The 27,268-nt window shown below is 38.1% G+C and overlaps 1 protein-coding gene across 1 annotated transcript; it reads left to right on the top strand.

The window, feature by feature from the left end:
* LOC124803024 lies at positions 1–26,941 on the top strand. Its single transcript, XM_047264136.1, has 2 exons — positions 1–467; positions 26,056–26,941. Exons 1-2 carry the CDS (start codon positions 96–98, stop codon positions 26,422–26,424), a joined length of 741 nt encoding a protein of 246 aa, XP_047120092.1. The 5' UTR covers positions 1–95; the 3' UTR covers positions 26,425–26,941.
* Positions 26,942–27,268: the final 327 nt, after the last annotated feature.

The raw sequence follows: 27,268 nt of genomic DNA, 5'->3' as shown, positions 1-27,268 counted from the left end.
TCTAATTCATACAGTTCAGTAAACCACACCTTATAAGAAGGCCAAGAACTCTCCAGTTGTCACTGTTGTATGTGTGCTGAATCAAAATATACAGAATGCCATCCACTTGGAAGAGGCCTGCTGATGTGCCATTTCCGCAAGTTTGGGCAAAATGTGAAGGCAAAACAACTTTAGCAGATGGTTCTAAGCTTCTCTATAGAATACAGGACATCACTCCTGAAATGCACGAAGAGATTCTTGACAAGCTCATGATGGTATATTTTGTCCGGGATGAGGATCTTAGCAAGACAATTAATTTAATGGCAGATAAAACATCTTTGGAAGAACTTAGAATGATGTGGAAAGAATCACTACAACAGAATGTTGGTCTTGTAGCAATAAGAGAATATCCAGATGGCCAAGAAGAAATAATTGGGGCCAATATAATATGTGTTGCCAGCAAAGGCGAGAAATCAAATTCTGATGAGGTAAGAGCATTTTGCATACATATTGGAATTTACAGATATTGAATAACTTTTCCATTGGTTGTAATCTTATCAGTGTCAAACATCATTCTTGGGCTGTTTCAAAGTATTTACCTAAACAGTTATGGAATTATGAGGGTTAGTGTTTAAATACTTCGTTACCTTACTTTCTGTTTCCTGGCAAGAATGTCTAAGCTCTCTTCTTCCAAAACACGGCAGCTTTATTAGCCTTGTCATGCACTGTGCAAGCAGCATCAATCCTTGAGCATATGAGCAAATGTTCAAACAGCTATGTTTCACCACATTCACACTGGTCATCTAGCCCCACTTAACCATTTTCACTTTATGTTGTGTCAATTCTGTCAGTCTATTCAGTGCCCTCTGTGTACTATACTTTAGTTGTTGCACTACTGTGATTTTTTTTTCTTTAGGGTGCAGGTTTGCTTTCTGAAAATTGTCCAGCCATAAAGATATGCTATAGTCCCCAGGTCCAGCTTCTAGTGGTAATGTCCATTGGATAGAACTCTTCCTTGATTTAAGATAAGATGGAACTGTTTGGTGGTTAAACATTAAGTGCCATGGGTCACTTTGTTGTTATTTTCTCTCTGTTCAAAGGTTTCACATTTAATCTATCATCCTTATTAGGAGCTTTTCTTGCTATTAGCATGACTTCTATCACTGGTTCAGGTTTGCATCAGCAAAAAATGTTAAATCATAACATGGTTCACATTTTACCCCATATATCCTTTATGTGGTTGGGCAAGCAGTCCACAGCTTCAACAGCTTCAAGGAAAGCAAGGGAAAATTGTCTCCAGAAGCAACATTTCTGATAAAATACTGTGGATACAAAACCAATTTTTAGACTGAGGAGCGCTTTATTGAACAAATATATAATATAAAAGATCTTGAAGAAACATTTTATTTATTTTTTATTTACTTTTGAAGTAAATTTCACTTTTACTGACCAGAAATTACACAAAAATAAATGAGTAGAATGAGTTTGACAAGGGTAGCCTTTAGCATATCGAAAGAGAGGCTTTGAGTTTATGTTCCATGAATTTATTCAGGTAACTAATATCCATTAACAGTAAAACAGTAGTAAGTTTATATCTACTGTTGAATTCTCTCTAAATTATTGAAAAGGTCTTGTATTCTATAATAGTATCCCACATGAGCAAAGATAATATTTTTAGCAAATCACAATTTGGATTTCAGAAGAGTTGCTCAACTGAGAATGCCATTTACACATTCACTCACCAAATTTTTAAGTACCATATAACAAAGTAGCATCAGTTAGTATTTTATGTAACCTATCTAAGGCATTTGGCTGTGTGAATCACAGCAATTTTCTGGGTAAATTGAGGTTTCATGGAATTAATGGCATAGCAAACCAATGGATACTGCCATATTTAACTGAAAGAATTCAGAAAGTTATACTTAGTGATGCAACCAATGTAAGGAGTGGACAATCTTCCGTCTGGAGAGAAATCACTTACAGTGCTCCATAAGGCTCTGTCTTAGGTCCACTGTTGTTTCTCATAACTGTAAATGACCTTCCATCTTAAATACAACAAGCAGAATTAGTTCTTTTTGTGGATGACACTAGTATTGTAATGAATTCAAACATACGTACTGCAACAGAAGAAACAGTAAATAATGTTTTTAAAAGTATTACTGAGTGGCTTTTTGCGAAAGGTATCACTCTCAGTTTCAAAAAGACAAAAAAAGACATTCAGTTCAGCACATCTGTAGGCAGTACACCAATAAATAGTGAAAGAGATTCCAGTGTGTTTCTCTAAGAAGAAATACGCCAAGATCACTTTGACTAAGAAGATCTGGTGTGAGGAGTAGACAGCTCTTACACACATTGAGGGGATGCAGACACGGAAACCAACATCAGATGCCGCAGGCACCAGTTGCTGTTCACTGCATCTGCTCGTCAACGCAGCCCAAATTCTATGCCGGGTGAATGTAAAACAGAACTTTATTGTTTGAATACAATGTGGTATATGCTGATGCATAAACTATATTAGTGTAGTTATTATACTTAAAGTTAATTTTTAAATGCTCACAAGGTCCAAAGTGGATAAAAATATGAATAACGAACAGCAAGTTGGGGAAACTCAAGAACCAACAATGGCTATGAGAGGTACAAAAGAAGGACCTAACTGGTTGGAGTTAGTAAATTTGATCAAAACTTTAAATGATAAATTAGAAGATCAAAGTACTCAATTAAATACTAAATTAGATGACCAGAGGACAGCTTCAATTGCTCAAAATGCTACTTTAAGTAAGGAACTAAATGCGACTCTAAGTAAAGAAATAGGTTTGATGCATTCTAGTTTAAATGCTCAGAGTGTAGTTCTAAATAACCAGAGTGAAATCTTGAATAGTCAAGCAACAAATCTAGGTTTGTTAAATGCCAAAGTTGATGCACAGAGCAAAGAATTTAGTAATCTATGCAAAGGCATGGATGTTTTTAAGACTGAATTTGACACCCTAACTAGTAAAGTACAAAAACTGAAATTAGATTTAAAGAAGGAATTGACTGATTCTCTAAATGTTCATGTAAATCTAATGTTTACTGACTTCAGTCAAAAACAGAAAGATAACTTTCAGGATCTGTCAAAAAGATTAGAATTGAATATTGAGGAGAAATGTAATAGTGTAGAATTAGAGATTAATGAGAAGTTAGGATCATTGGAGGGTGTATGTAATGCTAAGTTTAATGCTGTAAAGCAGGGATGGCATACTTTGAAAGAGAGCATTGATAAGCATAGCGAATTAATGCCTGTCATTCAGTTGCAAATTACAGGTGTAAGTACACAAGTAGACAGTGTAGGAAGAAGCTTCAAAGAGAAGATAGCAAGCTCTGGTGTTATAAATGTAAGTAGTCTGGAAGAACAGGTAGAAGAAATTATAGATAGGAAAGTCACTGAGGAATAACCTCTGGGAATGCATTGCCTATGGCTTCTTCCGAGCTTATTGGTACCAGGAAGGGCATAGACAAACGCTGGAGAGAAGTTAAACTTGTCCAGGAAAAAGTAGAAAAATGGGGAACTTCACCCAATGTTGTGTTGACTAGTGAAGTAGCTACTGATTTGTACTGGGGAGTGAATTCTGGGTTATCAAGACAATTCCCTAAATTCAAGCCTGACAGAGAGGTACATCTAATTAATTTTTTGAAAAGTTCAACCAAGCTTTGCCAAAGAACTGGGAAGATTCTAAAAAGATTGAATTTGCTGTGGGGTACCTTTTAGGAGAAGCCTCAGAATGGGGTACTGTAAATATTGAGAACTTTTCTTCATGGGGAGATTTCCAGAAGAAATTTAAAGAGAAATAGTGGTCTGCTAGTGCACAGGAGAAACTAATATCAGATTTGTGAGACCCAGAATACTACAATAATACTTGGGGTACCATGAGGAAATATTTCGACTGGCATCTAACACGGTCGAAGTTTTTAGATAAGTCAGTGGAGGAAGAGGGGTTGGTTTGAATTTTAATTAGATGAGTACCCATCTATGCAAGAAAAGACATCTTGTGTAATGGCTGGAAAATGGTTAAAGAATTGTTATTCTTCATTGATGCACTAGATGCCCTAAATAAAGACTGTAATGAAACTTTACATCAAGGGGAAAATTCGAATTTCAGAAAGGAATAGTGGGAATAATTTCAAACAGCATGAAGTGAACATTGTGAAAGTATGCCAGTATAATAAGCAGAATTGCAATGACCATTATCAAAAGAAGCATCCATCTTCGAATCTAGGTCGAGTAACCTCGCAGGAATTTTTATCAAGTAACTCAAGAATCCAGAATGGTAATGTAATATCCTGATTTGGTAACCAACCAGTAATTAGTAATAATGAGGAAAATGTGGTGTGATCTGGATCCAGGGCCAGGGCCCAGGTTGTAGAGATTCATAATAAGTATCTTAATTTCATGCACAGAATACTTACAAAAGAATGGTTACTCCTAGAAGAATCAAACCTAGTTATCAACACTCCACAACCTGTAATAGTAGGGACTGTGGAGACTTCTGAAGTTAACATATTTTTGACTCAGGGAGTGAAGTATCACTCATTTCAGACTAAACAGCACTTACCATTATTGCCAGTAACTGGAGTTTATATAGTTGGAATAAGAGGAACAAAAAGTAAGATTGTAAAGTACGAAACTCAAGTGAACTGCAGCATTGGAGACATATTACTTCATCAATCACTGTTAATAGTAGAGAATATCAGTAAAGATATATAATTTGGTTTAGATTGGTTATTAGCATTTAAAGTCATCTTAAACTTTAATGAAAATATTCTAAGTTTTGAGAAAGGGGACAGTAGATATTGGACACCATTTGTGACAGATAGCTGTATTGGAAAGCAAACAACTGAGTGTCAGTGTCTGCGATTAACAGCTACAGCACAACTGTCACCCATGATTGCCAATGTAGATCAAGTAACACATCAAATTGACATAGAAGACAAGGTTAACAAATCTCTAATATTAATCGGTGAACAAAAATGAGATTTATATAAAATTCTAATGGAATATGAAGTAGTATTTCTGATCATCCAGGTAATATCGGTGACTACATATTTAAGCTCAAAATCAAAGATGATACTCCATTCTTCTGTAAGCCATATCCAATACCTGTAAGTTTGAAAGACGCTGTTAAGGAGGAAATCAACAAAATGATTGATAACAATATAACAGAATGTAGTTCTAGTGTAATGAATAACCCTTTGGTAGTGGTGAAAAAAGCTACAGGTGGGGTATGATTAGTGTTAGACACTCTTACATTGAATAACCATATAGAGACAGAAAGAGACAGACCGATTAACACCAACAAATTGTTATCCAAATTTGAGAAAGCAAGGTTTTTTAGCACAATGGACCTGACTGTGGAATATAGGCAAATTAGGTTACATCCAGAATCAAAAAAGTCTACAGCATTTTTGTTTGAGGGTAAATCGTATCGTTTCAATGTATTGACATTATGACTTAATATTTCTGTATCTATGTTTATATGTGCGCTAAATGAAGCATTAGGGAGAGGTTTATTGAAGGATTTAATAATATATGTAGATGATATCCTGCTAATATCAGCTTCTTGGGAAGAACATTGTCTAACCTTGATTGACACCATGAAGGAATTTAAAGAGAAAGGTATTACAGTGAAACTGTCTAAATCGTACTTTCATCACCAAGATCTTAAGTTTTTAGGCCATATTGCAGGGGTGCAGGGAATTAGACCAGACCCTGAGTGCATCAAAGCTATTAAAGAATGTCCACACCCTAGAAATATAAGACAGATAAAGGGATTTATAGGGACGGCAGGATACTATCGACAGTGCATACAAGGTCAAGAACTGAATGACCTGAAAATTTTACATTTATTAAGGAAGGGAGTACTGTGGATTTGGGATCAAGAGGCAAACAATGCATTTGAAAACATCAAAAGTGCGCTTGTCGAATCACCCATATTACATCATCTGGTTATGGGCAAACCATTTAAAATTTGAACAGATCCATCTGATTACAGTACTGCTGCAGAACTTTTCCCAGGAGAGTGGGATCTAAATAATGTAGAACCCTGAACCATAGCTTTTGCTAGCCATAGTCTCAACAAGCATGAATTAAATTACATGACTACTGAAAAAGAACTGTTGGCAATTGTATGAAGAATCCAAAAATTTCAAACTCTACTATGGAGTTCAGAAATCCATGTTTATACAGATCACCAAGCTCTATCCTTTCTAATGACTGGTTGATTGTTACACAGTAGATTAATGCGATGGACAATTTTCTTACAGGAATATGGTATTAGGATACAGTATGTAAAAGGTTCCAAGAATATTGTACTGGATGCTTTGTCTAGGTTACCCATGGAATGGAAGAATTAAAACTTACGGAAGGACCCGGCATTATTTTTGCAATTAATTTTATGTCAGTAGAATACTGGAACATCAGGGTACTGGAGATGGCTCAAAGAATAACAGAAAATATCCATCATGATCCCTATTTTACAGAAATGTTTGCTATGTGTATCCCGAATTCCTTACCTGCTAATCAAGTAAGAAAATGGAAAGTCATAGGTCATAATTTGTTTTAGAGAGATACGGTAACATCGCATTGTTGGTGCTTATGCTTTCCACAGGTAATGGAAACACACTTGTGTGGTATGTTCATACAGGATATGGACACTTTGGAATCAAAATGTGTATAGCCGATATGATTAAGTTTTATTATTTTAAGAAGCTATGGCATAAAGTAATATGTTTAATTAGAGACTGTGAAATCTGTCAGAAGGTAAAAGAGAATAATACTTGCGACTGTAGGCTTTCCCGGAGTAAACTATTGATGAAGGTTTCTCGGGTCTCCAGCCGGGTGATAGCTTTGATATTACACGATGTTTCGGGAAGTACCATACTACCCATCTTCTGGCGAAGTGTCGAGATTCATGGAGAGCAGGCTATTTGTATGCGCGGTTGCCCCCCTCCACTGGACCTCTGGTGGCTGCGGTGGACCAGCGGGCTGCGCGCAGTGGTGGGAATGGCAGTCACCCCCAGTGGCCACGTTCGGTTCTCAGTGTAAGCCTTCTGTCTGCGGCGGAGGACATTGACAGGTGCGCTCCCAATGGATTGCCGCTATCGCAGGGTTCCATGCTGTGCTGAGTTGGTATCCCTCATCTCTGTTGACCAGATTGTCGTGAATCCTTATTTCTATGGATTCTTTGATAACGCTTTCCCAGAAGCCAGATGCTCGGCACAGTACCTTCGTGTTTTCGAAGTTGAAGGTGTGTTCTTCATTGATGCTGTGTTCTGCTATGGCCGATTTTTCTGTGTGACCCAGTCGCACACATCTGATATGTTCTTCGCAGCGCTTAGATATGCAGCGCTGTGTTTGCCCAATGTATTGTTTTCCACATTCGTACGGTATGCTGTATACTCCTGGTGTGTTAAGGTTCAGCGCATCTTTGGCAGAACCTAGGAGCTCCCTCGTCTTTGGTGGTGGTCGGAGAATGGTTTTGATATTGTATTTGCCTAGAAGTCGTGCAATTTTGGCCATGAGCGGACCCACATACGGAAGGAACGCGAGTCGTTTGTCTTCTTCTTCTTCTCTGGGGTTCTCACTGCTTCCTTCTTCCTTTTAAGTACCCTGTTGATCTGCGTTTCACTGTAGCCATTTTGATGAAAGACTTCCCTCTGGTGTTGCAGCTCGGATGGTAGGCTGTCTTTGTCAAAGACTGCGTGCGCCCTACGTACCAGGGTGGTCAGTACTGTTTCTCTTTGTGCTGGATGGTGGCAGCTTGTTGCATGAAGGTATAGGTCTGTGCGTGTCTTCTTCCTACGTACTGCATGGCCTAGTGAACCATTTCTTAATTAAAATATCAAGGAAGGGGAGGCATCCATTTTCTCCATTTCCATTGTAAATTTGATGTTCAGATGGATGCTGTTGAGGTGTTCAAGAAACTCATCTAGTGCCTGTTTGCCATGTCCCCACATGACCAAAGTGTCGTCGATATAGCGGAAAAAGTGCTTTGGTTTCTGTCTGGCAGTCTGAAGGGCCATCTCCTCAAAATGTTCCATATACAGGTTTGCAATCGCAGGAGCCAATGGGGAGCCCATGGCCACACCGTCGATCTGCTCAAAGAATTCCCCATTGCACTGAAAGAAGGTGGTTGTTCGTGCGTGTTCGAAGAGGCTGACTGTTTGTGGTTCAAAGTGCTGGGCTAAAAGTGCCAAGGAGTCTTGAAGGGTCACTTTCCTGAAAAGCGACGTCACGTCAAAGCTCACGAGTAGGTCCTCACTTTGTACTCGCATGTCCCTGAGTATTTTTACGAATTCAGCTGAGTTTCTCACATGGTGGTTGCAGTGTCCCACAAGGGGTTTGAGCAGTGTCGCTAGGTATTTAGCAAGTTTGTAACTGTGAGAATTGATGGAGTCCACAATCGGTCTCAGAGGTACCCCTTCCTTATGGATCTTGGGAGTCCATAGAGACGTGGTATTGCTGGCACTCTGTGGTACAGCCGCTTCTGCATTAACTCAGGTAGGTCAGATTTCTTCAGCAGAGCTATCATCTTTCTACTCATCGTCGGGGTTGGATCCTTCTTCAGCCTCTTGTAGGCCTCGTCTTGTAGCAGAAGGTTTATTTTCTGCCAGTACTCGGCAGTACTTAATAGCACTTTAGCGTTCCCTTTGTCTGCTGGTAGGATCGTTATATCAGGGTCATCTCTAAGGGACAGGAGAGCTGCTCGTTCTTCTGCAGATATATTATTTTTAGGTAATCAAGATCTGTCGATTATTCTGGAAGTTTCCCATCTGACTTCCTCTGCTTCCTCCTTTGGAAGCCCTCATATTGCTTCTTCCATGCTGCTGATAATGTCTCTTTTCGGGATCGTTCTGGGGACGGGGGCAAAATTCAGTCCTTTTTTGAGGACTGCGATTGTGGCAATGTCCAGTTCTTTTCCAGTCAAATTGACCACGGCTCTGGTGTCATTCATCTCCTTCTTTGTCTTCTGAGTCCCGGCTAGTCTGCCAAATTTGCCGATTTGTTTAGATGTAGAGCCCTGTTTTTGCACCTCGCTTTTGGAGTACGTGCTGCAGTCGGCCCATTCCCACAGAGAGGCTGGTAATGTCATTGCCAGTTGTAGGTGGCATGTGAGCAGGGTGCGCGCATTCCCATCAAGTTCTTCCCGAGTGAAATGAATGCACTCCCTTACTAAGGCCATGCCTGCCCCTCATAATATCCGGCCAGTCTTCTTAGATCCTCACATGCCACCTACAACTGGCAACGACAATCCTATAACCTTATTACCTAGAAAACTGGATATGACAATAAAATAATAATAATAAAAAAAACAATCCAAGAGAATCACAGACTAAGAAAGAAAGTGATATTGGCATGGAGTGAAATGAATAGAGTATTTTATATGTGCATAAAATATAATATAATATGGAATCACAGAATAAGAAAGGAAGTGATATTGGCATGGAATGAAATGAATAGAGTATTTTATATGTGTATAAAATAATATATAATATGAAGAGCTAAATAACTATTTTACAGTAGCATGATTTACAACAACAGATAAATCATGACTCTCTCTCTCTCTCTCTCTCTCTCTCTCTCTCCCTCTCTCTCTCTCTCTCTCTCTCTCTCTCTCTCTCTCTCTCTCTTAGTCTACATTGAGTGTACATGAGAAGGAGGTGTGAGCAAAGAGAAAGAATGCAACCAAGAGTGGAACTGATTGTGATAGTCATTTAAGAAAAGTCAGTGTAATAAATACTCTGGTAAAGTGACAAATTATAGGATAGCGGGACTCATATAGCCTAAGTAAGCATATTATCTACTGAATAGTGTATACAGACCTGGTACCTACTGGAAGTGTAGAAGTTGATAAGTAGGGGAGGACTCTAGGGATTAGATGAAGTATTAAGAAGTATATGCGAAGTGTAGAGTAGATTTGTTACTTTACCAGAAAATACTTAATTATAGTATACATAGGAATGTATTCTGGGGTAATGAACCATGAGACCTACTCAGAAAGGATAAGGGGGGAATACCCGGCATTTTTTAAGTATATAGGGCAGGTGTACCTACATGGAGATAGGATGACCTGTTGCCTAAGAAATAGGAATGTTTTATAAAGGGGTGTACCTACCAAAATGGAAAGAGGAAGTGCTCTCATATGGTCAACCAACAGGCAAGTTATAGGTATTGATCCTAGTGAAAAGGGACACTATCATGACAAAAGTCACAAAATTTTGTAGGGGTTATTCTGGAAAGTTTGAATTCTATGTACCACTAGCATTTATATGTTTTATGCAAGTTTACGAGTGTCAAAAGGAACACTTTCATGTTCCCCAAAGTTCCTCCAAACTACAACAGATAATGAAGCTAGTACATACTGAAGGAAAAGTAGTACAGAGGAAAAAAATGGAAAATAGAATACTCAAGTGTCATAAACACCTGTAGTTTACAATTGGAAATAAGGAAAGATTGTTGTTCAAACGGCTCTGAGCACTATGGGACTCATCTGCTGAGGTCATTAGTCCCCTAGAACTTAGAACTAGTTAAACCTAACTAACCTAAGGACATCACACACATCCATGCCCGAGACAGGATTCGAACCTGCGACCATAGCAAACTCGCGGTTCCAGACTGCAGCACCTAGAACCGCATGGCCACTTCGGCCGGCCAAGAGTGTTGTTGTGAGTGATGTTATGTACATAATGATTATGTATAAAATATCGTGTGTCCAATCTGAGGGGGGGATATGTAGTGTTTCAAGAATTTCCGCGCAAATTTAGAATCACTCAGCCTTCCACCATCTCGAACACACGATATTTTAGATGCAAGTGGGAGAAAGGAACCCTGTCTACTGTGCGTCACCTGTCTGTGTGTGTGTGTGTGTGTGTGTGTGTGTGTGTGTGTGTGTGTGTGTGTGTGTGTGCGGGTTTGAAATTTGTCGCACGAAGACAGTAGACACTGTGGTCGAACGGCACAGACAAGTAATTGTTGGTAGCGCCATGGAATTCATAATGAAAGCTCGTGGCAGAACCGAGGAACTTCTGCGGTATTCTGTGCTGTTTTGTAACTGTGACTATTGTTAGTGACGAAAGAAAAGTTGATTGGAAAAAGATTTTTAGTAACTTTTAACTTGACCTTGCTAGAGACAAGACAGGTGTATGATTTCTGTATAATAGAGTTGTGGTTAGCAAGCCAACTCTGTTGTAATTGTAACTGTGCTTCTAATGTTTGCACATGCAAGTAGACTTACTTGACAGTATTTGTTCATGTGGGGAGTGAGATTTGTAAAAGTTTGATGTTTAAATATACATCGTTAAGTGAAGCAAAAGAAACTGTGTACGTCTACTAATTTTTATAAGTAGAATGAGCCTTGAGAAATTCCTGTTCCAAGCAATATACTGTGGAGAAGAAGAGAAAGGAAAGTCAGCTGACCATCTCAAGTAAGTCGTATCGTTAAAGAAGCTGAAGTTTGCACACACACTTCAGCACTTCAAGTCGTCCAAAATGTTAGACAGTAACTATTAACTTACAATGGTACTATTAAAAAAAATAAATAAATAAAATAAAAAAAAATAATTTTGATGACCAGCATGCAGCCACATTTACATATGAATGTAAAGGAACCTTGGGTTCTGTTGGGGACAGAAAAATAGGGTCAAGTGTTTTTGACCAGTATCAATTGCAAAGCGATTTAGAAAAGATTGCTGTATGGTGTGGCAGGTGGCACTTGACGCTAAATAACGAAAAGTGTGAGGTGATCCACATGAGTTCCAAAAGAAATCCGTTGGAATTCGATTACTCGATAAATAGTACAATTCTCAAAGCTGTCAATTCAACTAAGTACCTGGGTGTTAAAATTACAAACAACTTCAGTTGGAAAGACCACATAGATCATATTGTGCGGAAGGCGAGCCAAAGGTTGCATTTCATTGGCAGGACACTTAGAAGATGCAACAGGTCCACTAAAGAGACAGCTTACACTACACTTGTTCATCCTCTGTTAGAATATCGCTGCGCGGTGTGGGATCCTTACCAGGCGGGATTGACGGAAGACATTGAAAGGGTTCAAAAAAGGGCAGCTCATTTTGTATTATCACGTAATAGGGGAGAGAGTGTGGCAGATATGATACACGAGTTGGGATGGAAGTCATTAAAGCAAAGGCGTTTTTCGTCGCGGCGAGATCTATTTACGAAATTTCAGTCACCATTTTTTCTTTCGAATGCGAAAATATTTTGTTGAGCCCAACCTACATAGGTAGGAATGATCATCAAAATAAAATAAGAGAAATCATAGCTCGAACAGAAAGGTTTAGGTGTTCGTTTTTCCCGCGCGCTGTTCGGGAGTGGAACGGTAGGGAGATAGTATGATTGTGGTTCGATGAACCCTCTGCCAAGCACTTAAATGTGAATTGCAGAGTAATCATGTAGATGTAGATGTAGAAGATAGCCCTTGGGCTAGGGACCATTTGGACACCCAACAGAAGGATCATCTAATTGTAACTATCCTACAGTACATGGTCAGAGTTTGAATATGATACACTTCCTCCAACTTTGGCAAATGGAGCAAATCAGTTGGTTCTTTTTGTGTTAGATCTGGTCCACAGTGCATCTTAAGGGGCTTATGGAGGCTCCATTTAGTTTATGGGCAGTTCCTGAAAAATCACAAAAACATTTTTCATCATTTTTTCACCATCAGCAGCAGATGTCTAAATAACTAACAGCAGCAAAGTGCTCAAATTTTAACGGTACATTCTCTAAGCTTTTTTCTAGAAATGCTATCTTCCCATTTTCAAAAATCTTTATCTAAACACCCAAAAAACATTATTTTCAAGATACCAAAACTGAGCTGTGGATTCCAAGACTGCTACGTGCAGTATCTCCGTTATCATCGGATGGGTTCTTGGAACCCCATGTTGTAGTACTGAAACAAATGCAAAATTTTTGTGTATTTAAAATCCAGTCTGAGGTGTAAAATTAGTTTTGCTTTATGATATTTCTATTTCACAAGTCATAAGTAAACTATCAAAATGTTACTGAACCATAATGTTCTTTTCATATGTGTGATATGCCCTGTTGTAGCAGAGAAAACAACAGAACCAGTGAAATATGTTCCTGTTTAAAAGACTCTGACTGAAAAGTAGGGTACCAGTTACCTCATTCTACCTTCCTCTGTCTCTTTAAAAAAATATTCCAACAATTTTGGCATGCAAACAAGTTTGTGCTTTTTTGTGCTAAGAGAGGAGACAGTGACAGTGGGAAAGAGATATAAAAGTAATAAATAGTGGAAGATACTAGACAGCTGTTGTGGTATAGAAAGTATGATGAAGTGGTAATTTGGGGAAAGAGAGGGACACAGTGGCAGTGGAAGATATTGACAATGATAGAATATTCCTAGGAAAAGATTGAAGGAGACAGTGGCAGTGGGAGAGGAATAAAGAGAAGAAGAAAGGGGAAGCATTTGGGAGCCAGTGCTAATGAGAGTCAGAGTGTATGACAGTGACAACGAGGATGAGAGAAGTAGTGACAGTGTGAGGAAACAGCATCAGTGGGAAGGAGTGATGAGATAGTAACAGTAAGAGGGAGACAGTGACGGTGAGAGGAGAAAGTAATAGTGGGACAAAATGAAGGAGGCTGTGGCTGTGAGATAGGAGACAGTGGCATCAGAGATACACAAAGAGAGAATGACAATGGGTTGGGCTGATTGAGTGAGTGTGAATGAGCAAGTGGGTGTGGATGGGTACAAGTGACTTACAGCGATGAACTAGTGGGTGTGAGTGAGTTACAGTTAGGAGAGCTTGTAGGAGTGATGGGTGAGTTGCATGTTAACCGGAGCATGAATATATTTGCATGCCAAAATTTTTGTAAAATTTTTATGTTGCTGAGGAGGGTAAAATGAGGCAGCTCATACAAAACTTTTCAGTCAGAGTCTTTTAATCATATTGACAATGACAGAATACTGCTAGGAAAAGAGTTATGTAATGACTTATTTCTATGTCACTGCCACCACGTCTCGACATACTACCTTACATTTTACCAAGAAGATGTTCATCTTCTAATTGGAGCACCTGCTTTTTCCATAAAAACAAAACAAAAAATGCATTACTGGCAAACAAAGTCAATATATCATCCCTTATTTATATCACACTGCGTGCCAATCGTATATAGTATAATAATAAGAAAAGTTATACAATGTATATTAAAAAGTCAGAAAGGTTGGATGGATGTAGGATTTTTTCTAATTAATAGTCAGTTTTATGGTTGCTTGCTTTAGTGCAGCACCACATCATAATAATTACACCAGAATGTTATAAGTAGTCACAATCAAGCTACAGTAGCCCATTTTAAACAGTACTGTAACATGCTTAAAAATGTTATTAGAAAGGCAAAGAGTGTGTGATATGCAAATAGAATAGCTAATTCATAGGATAAAATTAAACTCATATGATCCTTGTGAAGGAAGTGCCTGGTCAGCAGCACAAGGTCAATGATATAAAGTCAGTTCGTAGTAAAAGCATTTCTGTTACTGACAAGTCAGATGTATGTACAGTATTTAATGATCATTTTCGGAGAATTGCTGGTGAATTTAATAAAAACTTAGTTTCTACAGAGTGTCATATCACTCTCGTGGAAAATGCCTTTCTGAGACTGATGTCTGAAATACTCCTCCGTGAAACTGACAAAGGGGAGATTGAGCCAATAATCAAATCACTGAAGACGAAGGACTCTTATGGGTATGATGGAGTGTCTAGCAGAATATTAAAGTACTGTGCTGCACATGTTAGCCTTGTACTTAGCCATATTTGTAATTTTTTCTTTAAGAATGGTCAGTTTCCTGAATGATTAAAGTACTCAGTAGAAAAGCTGTTTTATAAAAAGGGAGAAAGGGATAACGTAGACCTATTTTTATGCCATCACTGTTTGCCAAAGTCATTGAAAAGGCTGCGTATGTAAGGATAATTGATCATTTTATATCACATAATTTGCTATAAAATGCACAATTTGGCTTTAGAAGTCATTTAACAACTGGAAATGCTATTTCTATGTAAGGTTCTGGATGAATTAAACAAAAGGTTTCAAATGATAGGCATATTTTTTGATTTAACTAAGGCATTTGATTGTGATCACAAAATATTGCTCCAGAAGTTGGACCATTGCAGAATATGGGGAGTAGCTCACAATTGGTTCACCTCTTACTTTAACAACAGACAGCAAAAGGTTATTATTGACAGTGTTGAGATGTGGGGTCTGAGTGGGGTACAGTCAAATGGGGGGTGCCTCAGGGATCAGCGTTGGGGCAACTCCTGTTCCTTATTTATATAAATGATATTCCCTCTAGTGTTATGGGTAATTCTAAAATATTTCTGTTTGCTGATGACACTACCTTGGTAGTAAAGGATGTCGTGTGTAACATTGGCTCTGTTCCAAATAGTGCAGTTTGTGACAAAAATTCATGGTTTGTAGTAAGTAAACTAATGCTAAATCACAGTAAGACTCAGTTTTCACAGTTTATAACACACAATTCAACAATATCAGATGTTTTAATTCACAGAATGGGCATATGATTAGTGAAACTGAACAGTTCAAATTTCTAGGTATTCAGATAGATAGTAAACTGTCTTGTAAAGCCCAAGTTCAGGATCTTGTTGAAAGACGTAATGCTGCCATTTTTACTGTTCGAAAGGTGTCTGAAGTAAGTGATCATTTGACATGAAAGTTAGTCTACTTTGCTTATTTTCATTTGATTACATCATACCGTATTATATTTTGGGGTAACTCTTCCCTTTCTAAGAGGATATTTTTGGATCAGAAAAGGGTGATTCAGGCAGTAAGTTGTGTAAGTTCATGAACCTCTTGTCGACCCCTGTTCATTAGTCTGGGTATTTTGACATTGCCTTCTCAATGTCTATATTCATTACTGTCATTTCTTGTTAACAATATCAGCTTATTTCCAAGAATTAAGCAGCTTTCACTCAGTTAATACTCAGGAGAAGTCCAATATGCAGTTGGATCACACTTCCTTCACTCTTGTGCAGAAAGGTGTGCAGCATACTGCTGAATCCATTTTCAATAAGCTACCACACGAATTCAAAAATATGGGCAGTAATCCACTCATTTCCAAATCAAAACTGAAGCGTTTCCTCATGGGTCAGTCCTTCTGTTCTGCTGAGGAGTTCCTTGAAAAATTAAGCTGATTCTTATGTTATATTCTTGATTGCGTTTACTTAAACTAATGGCTTGACTTTTCATGGGTTCATGAACATTTTATTTTATCTATTATTACTTTTATGTTGTAATTTCATGTATTGACACCTTCCATGAACTTGGAGATTTGCTCCTCAATTTGGTCCTACGGAACTAGATGTGGAAATAAATAAAATAAATAAATCAGCTTCAAATACAATGACATCCTTACACCTTATGTTACTTCCCATCATCTCTGTTCTGAATTTCAAATAAGTTAAATGCCTACAATACTACTTGCCCTCTTTCTGTTTATTGTTCTATTTTAGGATAGAAAAGATGTTGAGAATGAAACCAGAATGAAACGAAACAGATATCCATGCAGTGAGAGTCCACAATTGTCAACTGATGTACCAACCATAGAGCAATGAACTCCTTACATGTTTCTCCACCTCCACTCTATCATGAGTTCTAGATGCATTTCTTTCCCTGTATCCCCTGAAATTTTTATAGTTGTTATTAATTTGCTCAAAATTTCTTTTCATATGGTGACTATCAGTCAATGTAACTCTTTTTATTTTTGGCACATAATTAAATTATTTTTTGATACTGCTTCTAGGAGCAGGAAGCAACAGTTTCTTGTCTTATCAGGCAGATTGTCCTCTACATCCAATATTGTTGTTTATACATTTGAGGAACCACGTTACTTTGTTTACTCAGACATGGAAAAATTCTATCATAGAACCTTTCCTAGTATTAATTGACTGCACACTTCTATATGACTTAATGTTAGTAGACTGCTTACAACTAATAAAAACAGCTTTAGCTGGCACAAAATACTTAGAAGAAAGTATGTTAGGAACTTGACTAACCTTTTCTAGTACCTTAAATATATTTAATCTTTGCTCATGTCTACTCACATCATCAGACACTTTCTCCACTTCCCCTGTTACTGATCATAAATCGTTTGCGTCTGACTGTTTTTATTAAATTTTAGTCAGATCTATAATACTCAACAAATATTCTTTATTTACTGAAAATTTATAATTTTTGTTTCATAGAAATCTTTTTGACATGAATTAACTGTAACATTCTGAATTGACTGCTTATTTCTTGAACCTTAATATCATTTTTTTCAGTAATTACTATTTCAAATTGTAACTTTAGACTGTCTTTTTTCAATTTACTTTCAAGAGTATTTTTCAGTGCATTAATTTCCTCCTTTAAACTGCTAATACCTGAACTGAAATTACTGTGTATGCTAATTATGTCTGTCTTAAGCTGGTCCAGTCTATTAATTATTTCAAAACTAGGTCAGCTTTTTGCTTCTCTATTTTGGAACTTAAACTAACAATACTTTGCAAAACAGAAAACTTATCTGTGGTATCAGAATTCATCTCCTGTTTAACCACTGGCTTGTCCTCTGTGTCTTCTCCAACTCCATCACTCTTTCTACAAACCTGGTTAATAATTGGGGCTGAGCTGACCCTGTCATCTAACCCTTGGCTTACATTAAAATTTCCATTCATCCCAAAACTAAAATCAAATACAGATAGCAATTTGCAGTAATTGCTTAAATCCTCATTACTGGCTGTAGCTGAATCTAGTATACTCAGTGTTATTTACTCCTGCCATGGTTCTTGGATAAAAACACACCGAAAATTAAGCAAAACTACTCTCAACTTTGTTGTGAAGTTGTCGTGCAGGGAGGCCATGTGCTGCACAGATGTTACTCATTCCTATCAGCTGGTGGCTACTAGCAGTGATACTCCACTGTTACACTGCATGATGCATCTTTTGTCACTCTTCTGTTCCCGTCCACACTGCCTACTGGTGTTGCTGATCTCGACTAACCTCCACAACACCTCCTCCATTTCACTGTTTGCTTACACTGCTCTCCACACAGTGTATCTATCGCTGTTAATTTTTTTCATTTGACATTTTTCACACTGTTTGGGAAAACTAATTTGTAATCAATGAAAAATGTCTGATATTGATTTCCCATCTGATGCACAGATTGACATGTTTTCATATTATGTGTTCCTTACCATGTCAAACTTATCCCATCATTCTATCTCAGTGAATTCTGAATCTTGAATTTCAACGGTGGAAATGCATTGGGATATGATGAGGTATGTGTGTTAATTAAACACAATACAACATTGTTATTTATGGGCAGTTTATTCCCACAAAATATATTGATGATGTCCATACGCTTAGCTCGATGGTAATGTGCTTGCCTTCCATGCAAGCGGGCCCAGGCTCGATTCCCGGCCGAGTTGGAGATTTTCTCCGCTCATGGACTGGGTGTTGTGTTGTCCTCATCATCATTTCATCCTCATCACTGGTGTGCAAGTCACTCAATGTGGCGTTGAATGAAAAAAGACTTGCACTTGGCAGCCAAACTTCCCCGAATAGGGGCCTCCCAGCCAACGATGCCATATGCTCAATCCCATTTTTTCCATATTGATGATGCCAGATGTTATTTGCTAGCAAAGTCTCAAAATACATAATAACTGTTCACTATTCAGTTACATGCATGTATACGGTTAAAGTTTCATACTTAATTTTGCTCATGCACTGTTGTCATTACATTAACATTGTTCTCAATAGTTCTGATGGCATCCCTGCACAGTACACATGTTACACTTCACATAGGCTTTTACCATTAACATTAACACATTTCGTGCTCTCGTGAATTCACAATCTGATTGTCCCCTCCAATCTCATGTCTGGCTATTTCTAGTCTCTTTCTTTCGGTCGTAACATGTCACTTTTAGTCTATTACCCAAAAGTGTTACATTAATTAATAATATGTAAGACTGAAATTATAAAGATAACCAGTCTATATTTCTAGGATAATTTGCTTAATGTACCCAATCTTTTGTATCTTATTTGTTTTACTGAAACCAAAGGCACTGCTTTCTGATATCATAATGATACTGTAACTTCACCAAAAATTCCTTGACTTCTAAGAGAGCAACCATTTATAATTTGTACTCATCTGAGATGCTGTGTAGTATATGCCAGATAAGGACATTGTTATATTATAATGAGAGACCAAAGAGATGGCCATGTTTGATTGTTTATTACAATAAGCATGTCTCACTGTGATTGCCATCTTCATGTTATCTACAAAATGTACATAGTTTGACACAATTTTTCAAATTTTTAAGTAGGTAATTTAATCTATTATGGTTTCAACCTTTGCTACATACATCAAGTGGTCTCAGTATCCATATGACATTGGTGTCTCTCTTGCCGTCAGACTATTTTATAAGTTTGCTCCTTTACTGTTGCTGAAGATCTATTAGAAGTTAATTTTTTTGTTTAAATAGTTATTTATATAACTGTTGAATTATGGAAGTTTAATTCATAATGATGTTTCATGGTAGCTGTATAGGATGTTTCAAAAAGGACTTTACAGCTTTAAAAATTCGTATAAATTTATTGAAAGACGATATAGAGCTGGGCTTAGTGTTATTTTGTAGGAAAACACTTAAAGTTTTTTTTTACCTTAAACTAAAGATGTTGTATGTGGCTTCTGATGGTTATCCCGCACACTTCTCTTGGAAGACAATTTCTTCCGAAACTTCACTGTAGCATTGCAGGTGTAACTTGCTCAGTAGTGGTGTAAATTCTTGCTCTAAGTTCAGGTAGAGAAGCTGGCACAGGAGGTACAAATACAATATGCTTGACGAATCTCCCCCCCCCCCCCCCCCCAAAAAAAAAGAGAGAGAGAGAGAGAGAGAGAGAGAGAGAGAGAGAGAGAGAGAGAGAGAGCAAGTGGTGTCAAGTCTGGTGTACATGGAGGCCACTTAATTGACGCATCAAGGCCAGTCCATTGACCTGGAAAGTGTCGCTGAGAAAATTCCTGACATCAGCCAGGTAGTTGGGTGGTGCACCATCTTGTGGGAAGTAAAAATTTTATTTATGGTCATCCTCATTGATCTGTGGTATAAAAATTGTTGTAACATATCCAGGTACACTATACCCTTGATGGTTCTCTCAAGGAGGATAAAGCGGCCATACACTTTGTTCTTGCTCAATGCACAAAAACGTTCAGTTTAGGGCTATCATGGATGTGTTGCAATGTTTGATGTGGATTTTTACTGCCTCAAATCCTACAGTTATATGTGTCAACTTTGCCACTTAAGTGAAAAGTCGACTCATCAGAAAAGATGATTTTGTCCAAGAAATGTTCATCATCATGTAATCAATTTAACATATCTGCACATAAGTTCTTGTGAGCAATTTTATTAGTGTCTGTTAGTGCTTGTACGATTCTCAATCTTTATCGCTTCAAATGCAAATGGTTTCTCTGCACACGCTAAACAGTTGTATGTGGGATCTGCAGTTTGCGATGTGCACGCCAGGTCGATTTCATAGGACTGTTGACAAAACATTGTCTCACTCATTCAACAACATTGTCAGATGTGCTTGGATGACCTGATGATTTCCCATGTCTTACCAAGCACCCTGTTTCTACAAAACATTTATGCCACTCATAAATTGTTGGCCTACTACGAGGATCTTTAGTGTACATGGTATGGAAATTACACTGAACTGTCATCACTGACTTTGATTTTTCAAACCAAAATACACCGCTAGCATGCTCAGTTCCAATGAAGACAGTCATATTTAATGCAACTGCCGTTAGCCCTCGTTACGGTGTGATTCGGCACTAGCAAACCATGCGAGACAAAACTTGATATATTTCCCTACAAATTGACACTACAATCACCTTTGTAGGTACTATGAATTAATTTATATGAATTTTCAAAGTTGTAAAGTCCTTTTTGAAACACACTGTATTGACAGTTGAGTCAGCAATATTACATGGTTACAGACAGTTAGCATCTTTGGTATTCTCTAGGTCACATCTTTCTTCTTATCAGCTACATTAAGTTGCTTGTATGACTTGTGTTTATGTGTTTATATGAATATTTGTAATGTAATGCTAATAATTAAAATTCTTCTGGGTGCAGTATAGCATCAGTGTGTAAAATACTTGATTCATAAACCTTAAAACCAATATGTCAATCACATTACAATGCCCTTTCTCAGGGAAAGACTGGTTTGGGTGGAGGAAAGGTTCCTCTCACCCTAGAATATAAAAGGCAATTCATGACAAAAGAGAGATGGTAGGATAGAAACTATTTGTGGGCTAACCGGCTTGTCAGTGATTGATGACAGTCTGCAAATCAGCACTTGTTTTCCTTCCTGGTGTGCACGGAAATGCACTGACAGCCCCTCTGTGGCTGTTTATTTGTTGGGCTGTTGCTTCTGTGCCCAGTGAGGTTCCTGCATCATGACCAATCATGGCCCATTGGACAGAGACAGCCACAATCAGAATGCTAGAAGTAGTTAACTGTCCTCTCTATTGATGTTGTCAGGCTGCTTAATAATTTTAGTTGCCTCTTGAATTTTGTGTTGCTGCATCCACCACTTTTTTGTCAGAACATGGTCTTCCTGGAACAAGATAGGCTGCCCACAATCGTGTTGGTGTTACACTATTGCCAATTAATTATACTGTGCTAATCACACACAGCGTTCATGTTCTGCTCTGCATTTGATAATTGGTCTCCTTGTTCCTCCTATGTAGACAGCCCTGCACTCACCATGTAGTTCTTATACTCCTGCAGTATCTAGTTTGCTGACTGCATCCTTGATGGAACCTAAAGAAAGGATATGTTGACTACAGAGATTGCAGTAACAGGCAACTGTACAGCAAGCATTTATGGCTGTCATCAATTATCAGTGAATGACTCAGATAACATTGATAGAATAATTCATAAGGAAGCCAGCATGGAGAAAAGGTTGGTCAGCAGTTGATGGCAAAAGAAATTTCAGTAACTGACTGGGAACAAACAGCATACACGGCCAAATCTGGATATAGCTTGTACTGTGGTAAACACCAAGATGCAGATTATCAGTATGGTGGCTGCTGTCTCATCCAAACAAGACACAGTCAGGGCAGAAGCACCACAGGCACAAAGATGCGAGCTGGCGCCAGTGTCATAGAGACTCTCCACTTGCACAGGTTCCACCACCGCCACAGGCAGTGCTGAGGATGAAGATATCGACTTCACCTCAGGCAACTGCTGGCTGAGTACAACCTGCCAATGAGCAGATGACAATGGACAGAAGCCTACTCGGAAGATAGAAGAGCAGTTCTCACCCTCTTGGTTACAGATCATCATCCAGGGCTGACTTAGACAGGGAACATCGTTTAGTGAACTCTTAGAAGTGAACAGACAGTTGTTGTAAATTGCATTTGTATGTACTGTGAAGTTTACCTACGATTATTTGCACTTAGCCATCGAGGGCCTATTTTGTGTTATATTACATGCAGTGTTGCAGACTTCATTATTCAAGTCCCAAAAATAAGTGAACCTTTTTCATCTTATTTGTGTGACTTTGTCTCCAATTTATTGGAGTGTTGTAGAACCTTCATTCTCCTATTCTGTTACCTGACCCTTGGGCATTGCTGCATAATAGTGGCAGGTAGAAATTATTTATCAGTGTAGTGCACCAGAAGCCATTTCACGAACTCACTAACTTGACCTTCCATAACAACAGTGGCAACTCTGCCTCCACAGCAATAGTGACGAGGCCTTTAAAAAACTGGTGATGAGGGTTTACAAAAGTGGCAACATCAGTTCTGTCCAAATCATTTAACTTTGCAGTAGCATCCATGAAAATTCCTACAGAGGGGATCATTCAGTCTGTGGAAGCATCTCTCCATCAAGTACCACACGTATATAGAAGAAAAGATAAGGCAAGAAATTGTCAGAATATTACAAGGAGCAAAGCCACCAAGACACAATATTACACATGAAGGAAGACAGGTCATAAAAGAGCTCAGGAATAACAAGCATGTTGTGGTCCAGTATGCAGACAAAGGAAAAAGAAAATGGACACACTTTGAGCGAACCCTTAGGAGTGATCCAATGGTGAGGATAGTCAAGAACATGAATGTCCTTATGAATGACTCAAGAATTGATCCAGATACAGCCAGGAGGGCCAGGAGGCTCATCACCAAAGTTCCTGTCCCTCCTAGAATTTATGGAGTACCTTCTTAGGGGAAGGGTTACCCACTCAGGTCTGTAGCATTATGTAGCAAAACATCTGGCATCTAAATTGTGCTGTCTTTCGGGGCAAAGATACTCAAACATGAAGGATTCTTCTCAGTTTTTACAGCTGAGTAAGGAGGAATGGATACAGTCAACTAATACTATGGTTAGTTTCGATATCAAGTCATTCGTTATCTGTATACCAGAGGAGATCATTCACATCTTACAGAAGCAGAACCCACCTGATATTTGTGATTTAGTGTGTTTATGCCTATCACCAGCATACTCCACCTGGCGGGGAAAATATTATGAGCAATTAGATGAGTGGCAATGGGCTGCCCTCTCTCCCCAGTTGCTGTGGACATCTTTATGGTAGGATCTGAATAAACAGCTCTAGCTTCTATACCCTTACACCCATGTTGCTGGATACTGTATGTAGACAACACATTCATTATCTGGCCACAAGGGGAGGTGGTGTTTGGAAGCTTCTTTCTGCATTTAAAGAATCTGCATAAGAACATACAGTTCACTCATGAAACTGAAAACAATGGTGCATTACCATTTTTGGATGTGGAAGTATATAGAACTGCAGATGGTACACTGGGACACAAAGTGTACTGGAAACCAACATACAAATTGGTAACAGCACCATCACCCTACACAGAAGTATTCAGTTTTTCACATGCAGAGTGCCTGTGTCTGCCAGATAAGTGACACTGACAGCATCAAAGAAGAATTGAAGGAGCTGTACCACATGTTTTGTGCCAATGGCTATGACAACAACGTTATAAGAAAGGTAACCAAGGTCAACCAAAACACAACAAAAGTAGACGGCAAGGAAGAGAATCTTCCAGTAGTGCATTTACAACATGTGAAGAGTGTCAGTGAAAGGTTAGGTAACATCCTCCGCTGATGAATTTTTAAACTAATTTTTCACAGCAGCCACAGAATCCAAAACATAATAGAGGCAGTTAGCACACATCTAGGCGAACATGAACACTATATGCGATTATCACAATAAATCAGTGACAGAGGAACACCATCACGACTGTGGACAGCCTATCTTGTCCCAGGAGGCCCGTGTGCTGGTGAAAGAGTCATGGACATGTCAATACAAAATTCGAGAAGCAACTTGAATTATCGAGCAGCCACACAGTATCAGTAGAGAGGAAGGCTACAAACTCCCAGCGTCCTGGCTGCTGTCTGTCTTTGTCCAACAGGCCACAAGCAGTTGTGGGACAGAAGCCTCACAGGACACATACCTGACAGCCTTAATAAACAGATATAGAGGGACTGTCAGTGCATAGGTTTTAATTTAAAAAGATGTGAATTCACTGCTAAAAAAATAGTTGCTTCCTTGCTAAGTAATGTAAGAGTCTTCAAAGATTGCAAAACATTTAGAATTAATGTAAAAAAATCCTCCTCTGATTTTAGTTTAGTTTTAATCAGATAGCATGTTCCCATAAGTTATGTGCACCATATAATCTGAACATACAAAATGCACCTTTCTACTGGTTATTCATATTTAAACAGGGCTGAATGCTGACCACTTAGAGAAGAATGATGTAACAACAAATTTTGCACCACATAAGCTACAAGTTCCATTAAAAAAATTAATAGCTTAGAAGTAACTTTTTCTGACTACTTTCAAAACTATACTAGCATTGCAGCCTGTTTGTGACAGGTGATTGCCTGTCAGCAACAGACATATGGCTCTCAGAGATAATGCGTAGAAATGACATTCACAGGAACTAAAACTCAGCTAATAGAAGTTAAACAATCATTCCAGATAACTTATTACCTGCATTTTTATACTAAGATATGAAGTTTCCAAGCAGTCACTTAGTGCATAAAGCATATCACGTGGCATACTCTTTGAGGAAAAAACTGTTATCAATGCTATGACATGTAAAGGGGGAGGGGGAAATCACTGATGATAGTAAAATTATCCCCAAAAGTGTCTAGGATCACAAACAAAGTTTGGCATCAAGGTAGACCCAAAACCACATATCATGGAAATAATTTGTGACTGCCTTCTTCTGACCAGTTTTGAAGTGCTAGTTGTGTATCTGTATTGACCAGCATCTGATATACACTTATTCACTGTAGTATTGCCTCTTGGTTTCCACCAAGAGGAAGGGAAATGATGAAAGCCAGTTTTGGCACACAAGGGGATATTGAGCCCAACACACTTATCGGATGGACACATCATCCTGATTTTGCCACGTGAGACATCATGGAAACTTTTTAAACTAAATTTATATTGAAGACATTGCTGCAAGGTGCACTTTCAGGAATTTTACGCTGACTCTATCTTTCCATTACTAGTCATACACAGTGAAGAAAATTTCTTCTACTTCCCAAATTCAAACCAGCTATCTCAGGTTAAGTTCCACCACAACAGCAAACTCCACTGTCTGCTACAGGGGCAGATTTCTTATAAAGCAAAGGGGTCTGCAAAAGTAAACTGAAATTAATACAGAAAAAAAATACTACTGTGTTGCTGCCATATCATATTATTTCTCTGGGATCACTAAACGACATGTAAAATATATGTTGAAATACTTTCTTTAATTAAATATTTCATTCAATTTTATATTTTACAGTCAGAAATTTCTTCTTTCTTCTCTCTGTTTTCATAAATGGAACTAATAGCAATGTACTGTCTCACATTTATGTAACTAATACAAGCAATATCAGATAGTTTCAAATATATATGTCACAAGAAATGTGAAATTAAATCAAGTAAATACAATGCCCATAACTAAGGAAATAAAAATTAATGTATGTTTATTTTTGTAGTTGAAAGGTGAGGCAATGCGAAAAATTTGGCGCATGCTGATGGAAGATCTACCAAAGCGACTTGATGTATTTGAACATTATGGAGTGGACCACTACATGAGTGCTGTGGGACTAACTGTATTACCCAAATACAGAGGGCAAAATGTGGGACTTGAGATCTTACGCACTCGATTTAAGCTTGTGAAAGGTGTTGGACTGAAGGTAACAGCTACAGCATTCACTGCCATGGCTTCTCAAAAACAAGCACAGCGTGCAGGCTATGAGTTGTTGACTGAAATGGCGTATAATGATTACAAGGTAGATGGAAAAGTAGTCTTCCCAGGAATGACTACACCATCAGTGAAATATATGGGCAAATATATACCTTAACTAAATATTTATACAAAGATGTTCCATTTATTTCTAAATCTGTTTTTGCATATCATAAACTGAAGTGCTCTGAAAGTACCAACTTTCAGAAGCATCAAGGCAGAGGAAATGGGTTTTTGCAATGTAACCACTGCGCTAGAAATGTTTGGTTGACAGGCAGTAAGATTACTGGATGTTTCAGAATGTGCTCATGACAAATGGTAGATAATGAAACTGTATTAAACTGTGTCATTCAGAAAATACCATAAACTTATGCGACAGTGGTATGAAAAATGTGCATGAATTTTCAGCAGACACGTGACTAAATGAGTTGTCAGTAGCAGAGATAATGCATGTCACATAACAATTCAAATTAACATAAGTGACTTCTTACTTAACATTACAAGCATTTTCTGCTTAGAACCTATGTGTGTTTAACACTGGTTTCTTTTATAGGCTAGATTATGTCTCAATTTAGAATAGTTAGTTATTGTGTGTCATAAAAGCATCTCATTGTACTTTTCTTTGTAAAATAACAGTGGTTATTTGTATTAAACTGACAAAGAAATGTGTATCTCTACAAGTTACATAAGTACAGAGTAATATTTTACTTTACAACTTGCAAAGATTTCCACTAAAGTAATAAATTACAAGTGATTCCCTTGAGTTACAAATAAAAAGTACTCTTGTAAAGTCTATTGACTTTTGTAATAATCATCAAAAGTACTCAGTTACCTAATAAACTAATGACTATTTGTCATGCATTGAAGTTCATGGACTACAGTGAAGCTGACTAGAGCCCAGATTTTTTTATGTAATTACATATTAATTTCGTGCTCTACTATGGACTTGAAAAGTAAAAATG

Source organism: Schistocerca piceifrons, chromosome 6, assembly GCF_021461385.2.
Source record: "Schistocerca piceifrons isolate TAMUIC-IGC-003096 chromosome 6, iqSchPice1.1, whole genome shotgun sequence".
NCBI classification, from domain to species: domain Eukaryota; kingdom Metazoa; phylum Arthropoda; class Insecta; order Orthoptera; family Acrididae; genus Schistocerca; species Schistocerca piceifrons.
This window is presented reverse-complemented; position numbering and strand designations above follow the sequence as displayed.

Bases quoted from the DNA above. Each gene is read 5' to 3' on its own strand.
- LOC124803024 (XM_047264136.1), top strand. From the start codon at position 96: ATGCCATCCACTTGGAAGAGGCCTGCTGATGTGCCATTTCCGCAAGTT. The intron at 468-26,055 runs GTAAGAGCATTT...TTATTTTTGTAG, and splicing joins AGAAATCAAATTCTGATGAG to TTGAAAGGTGAGGCAATGCG.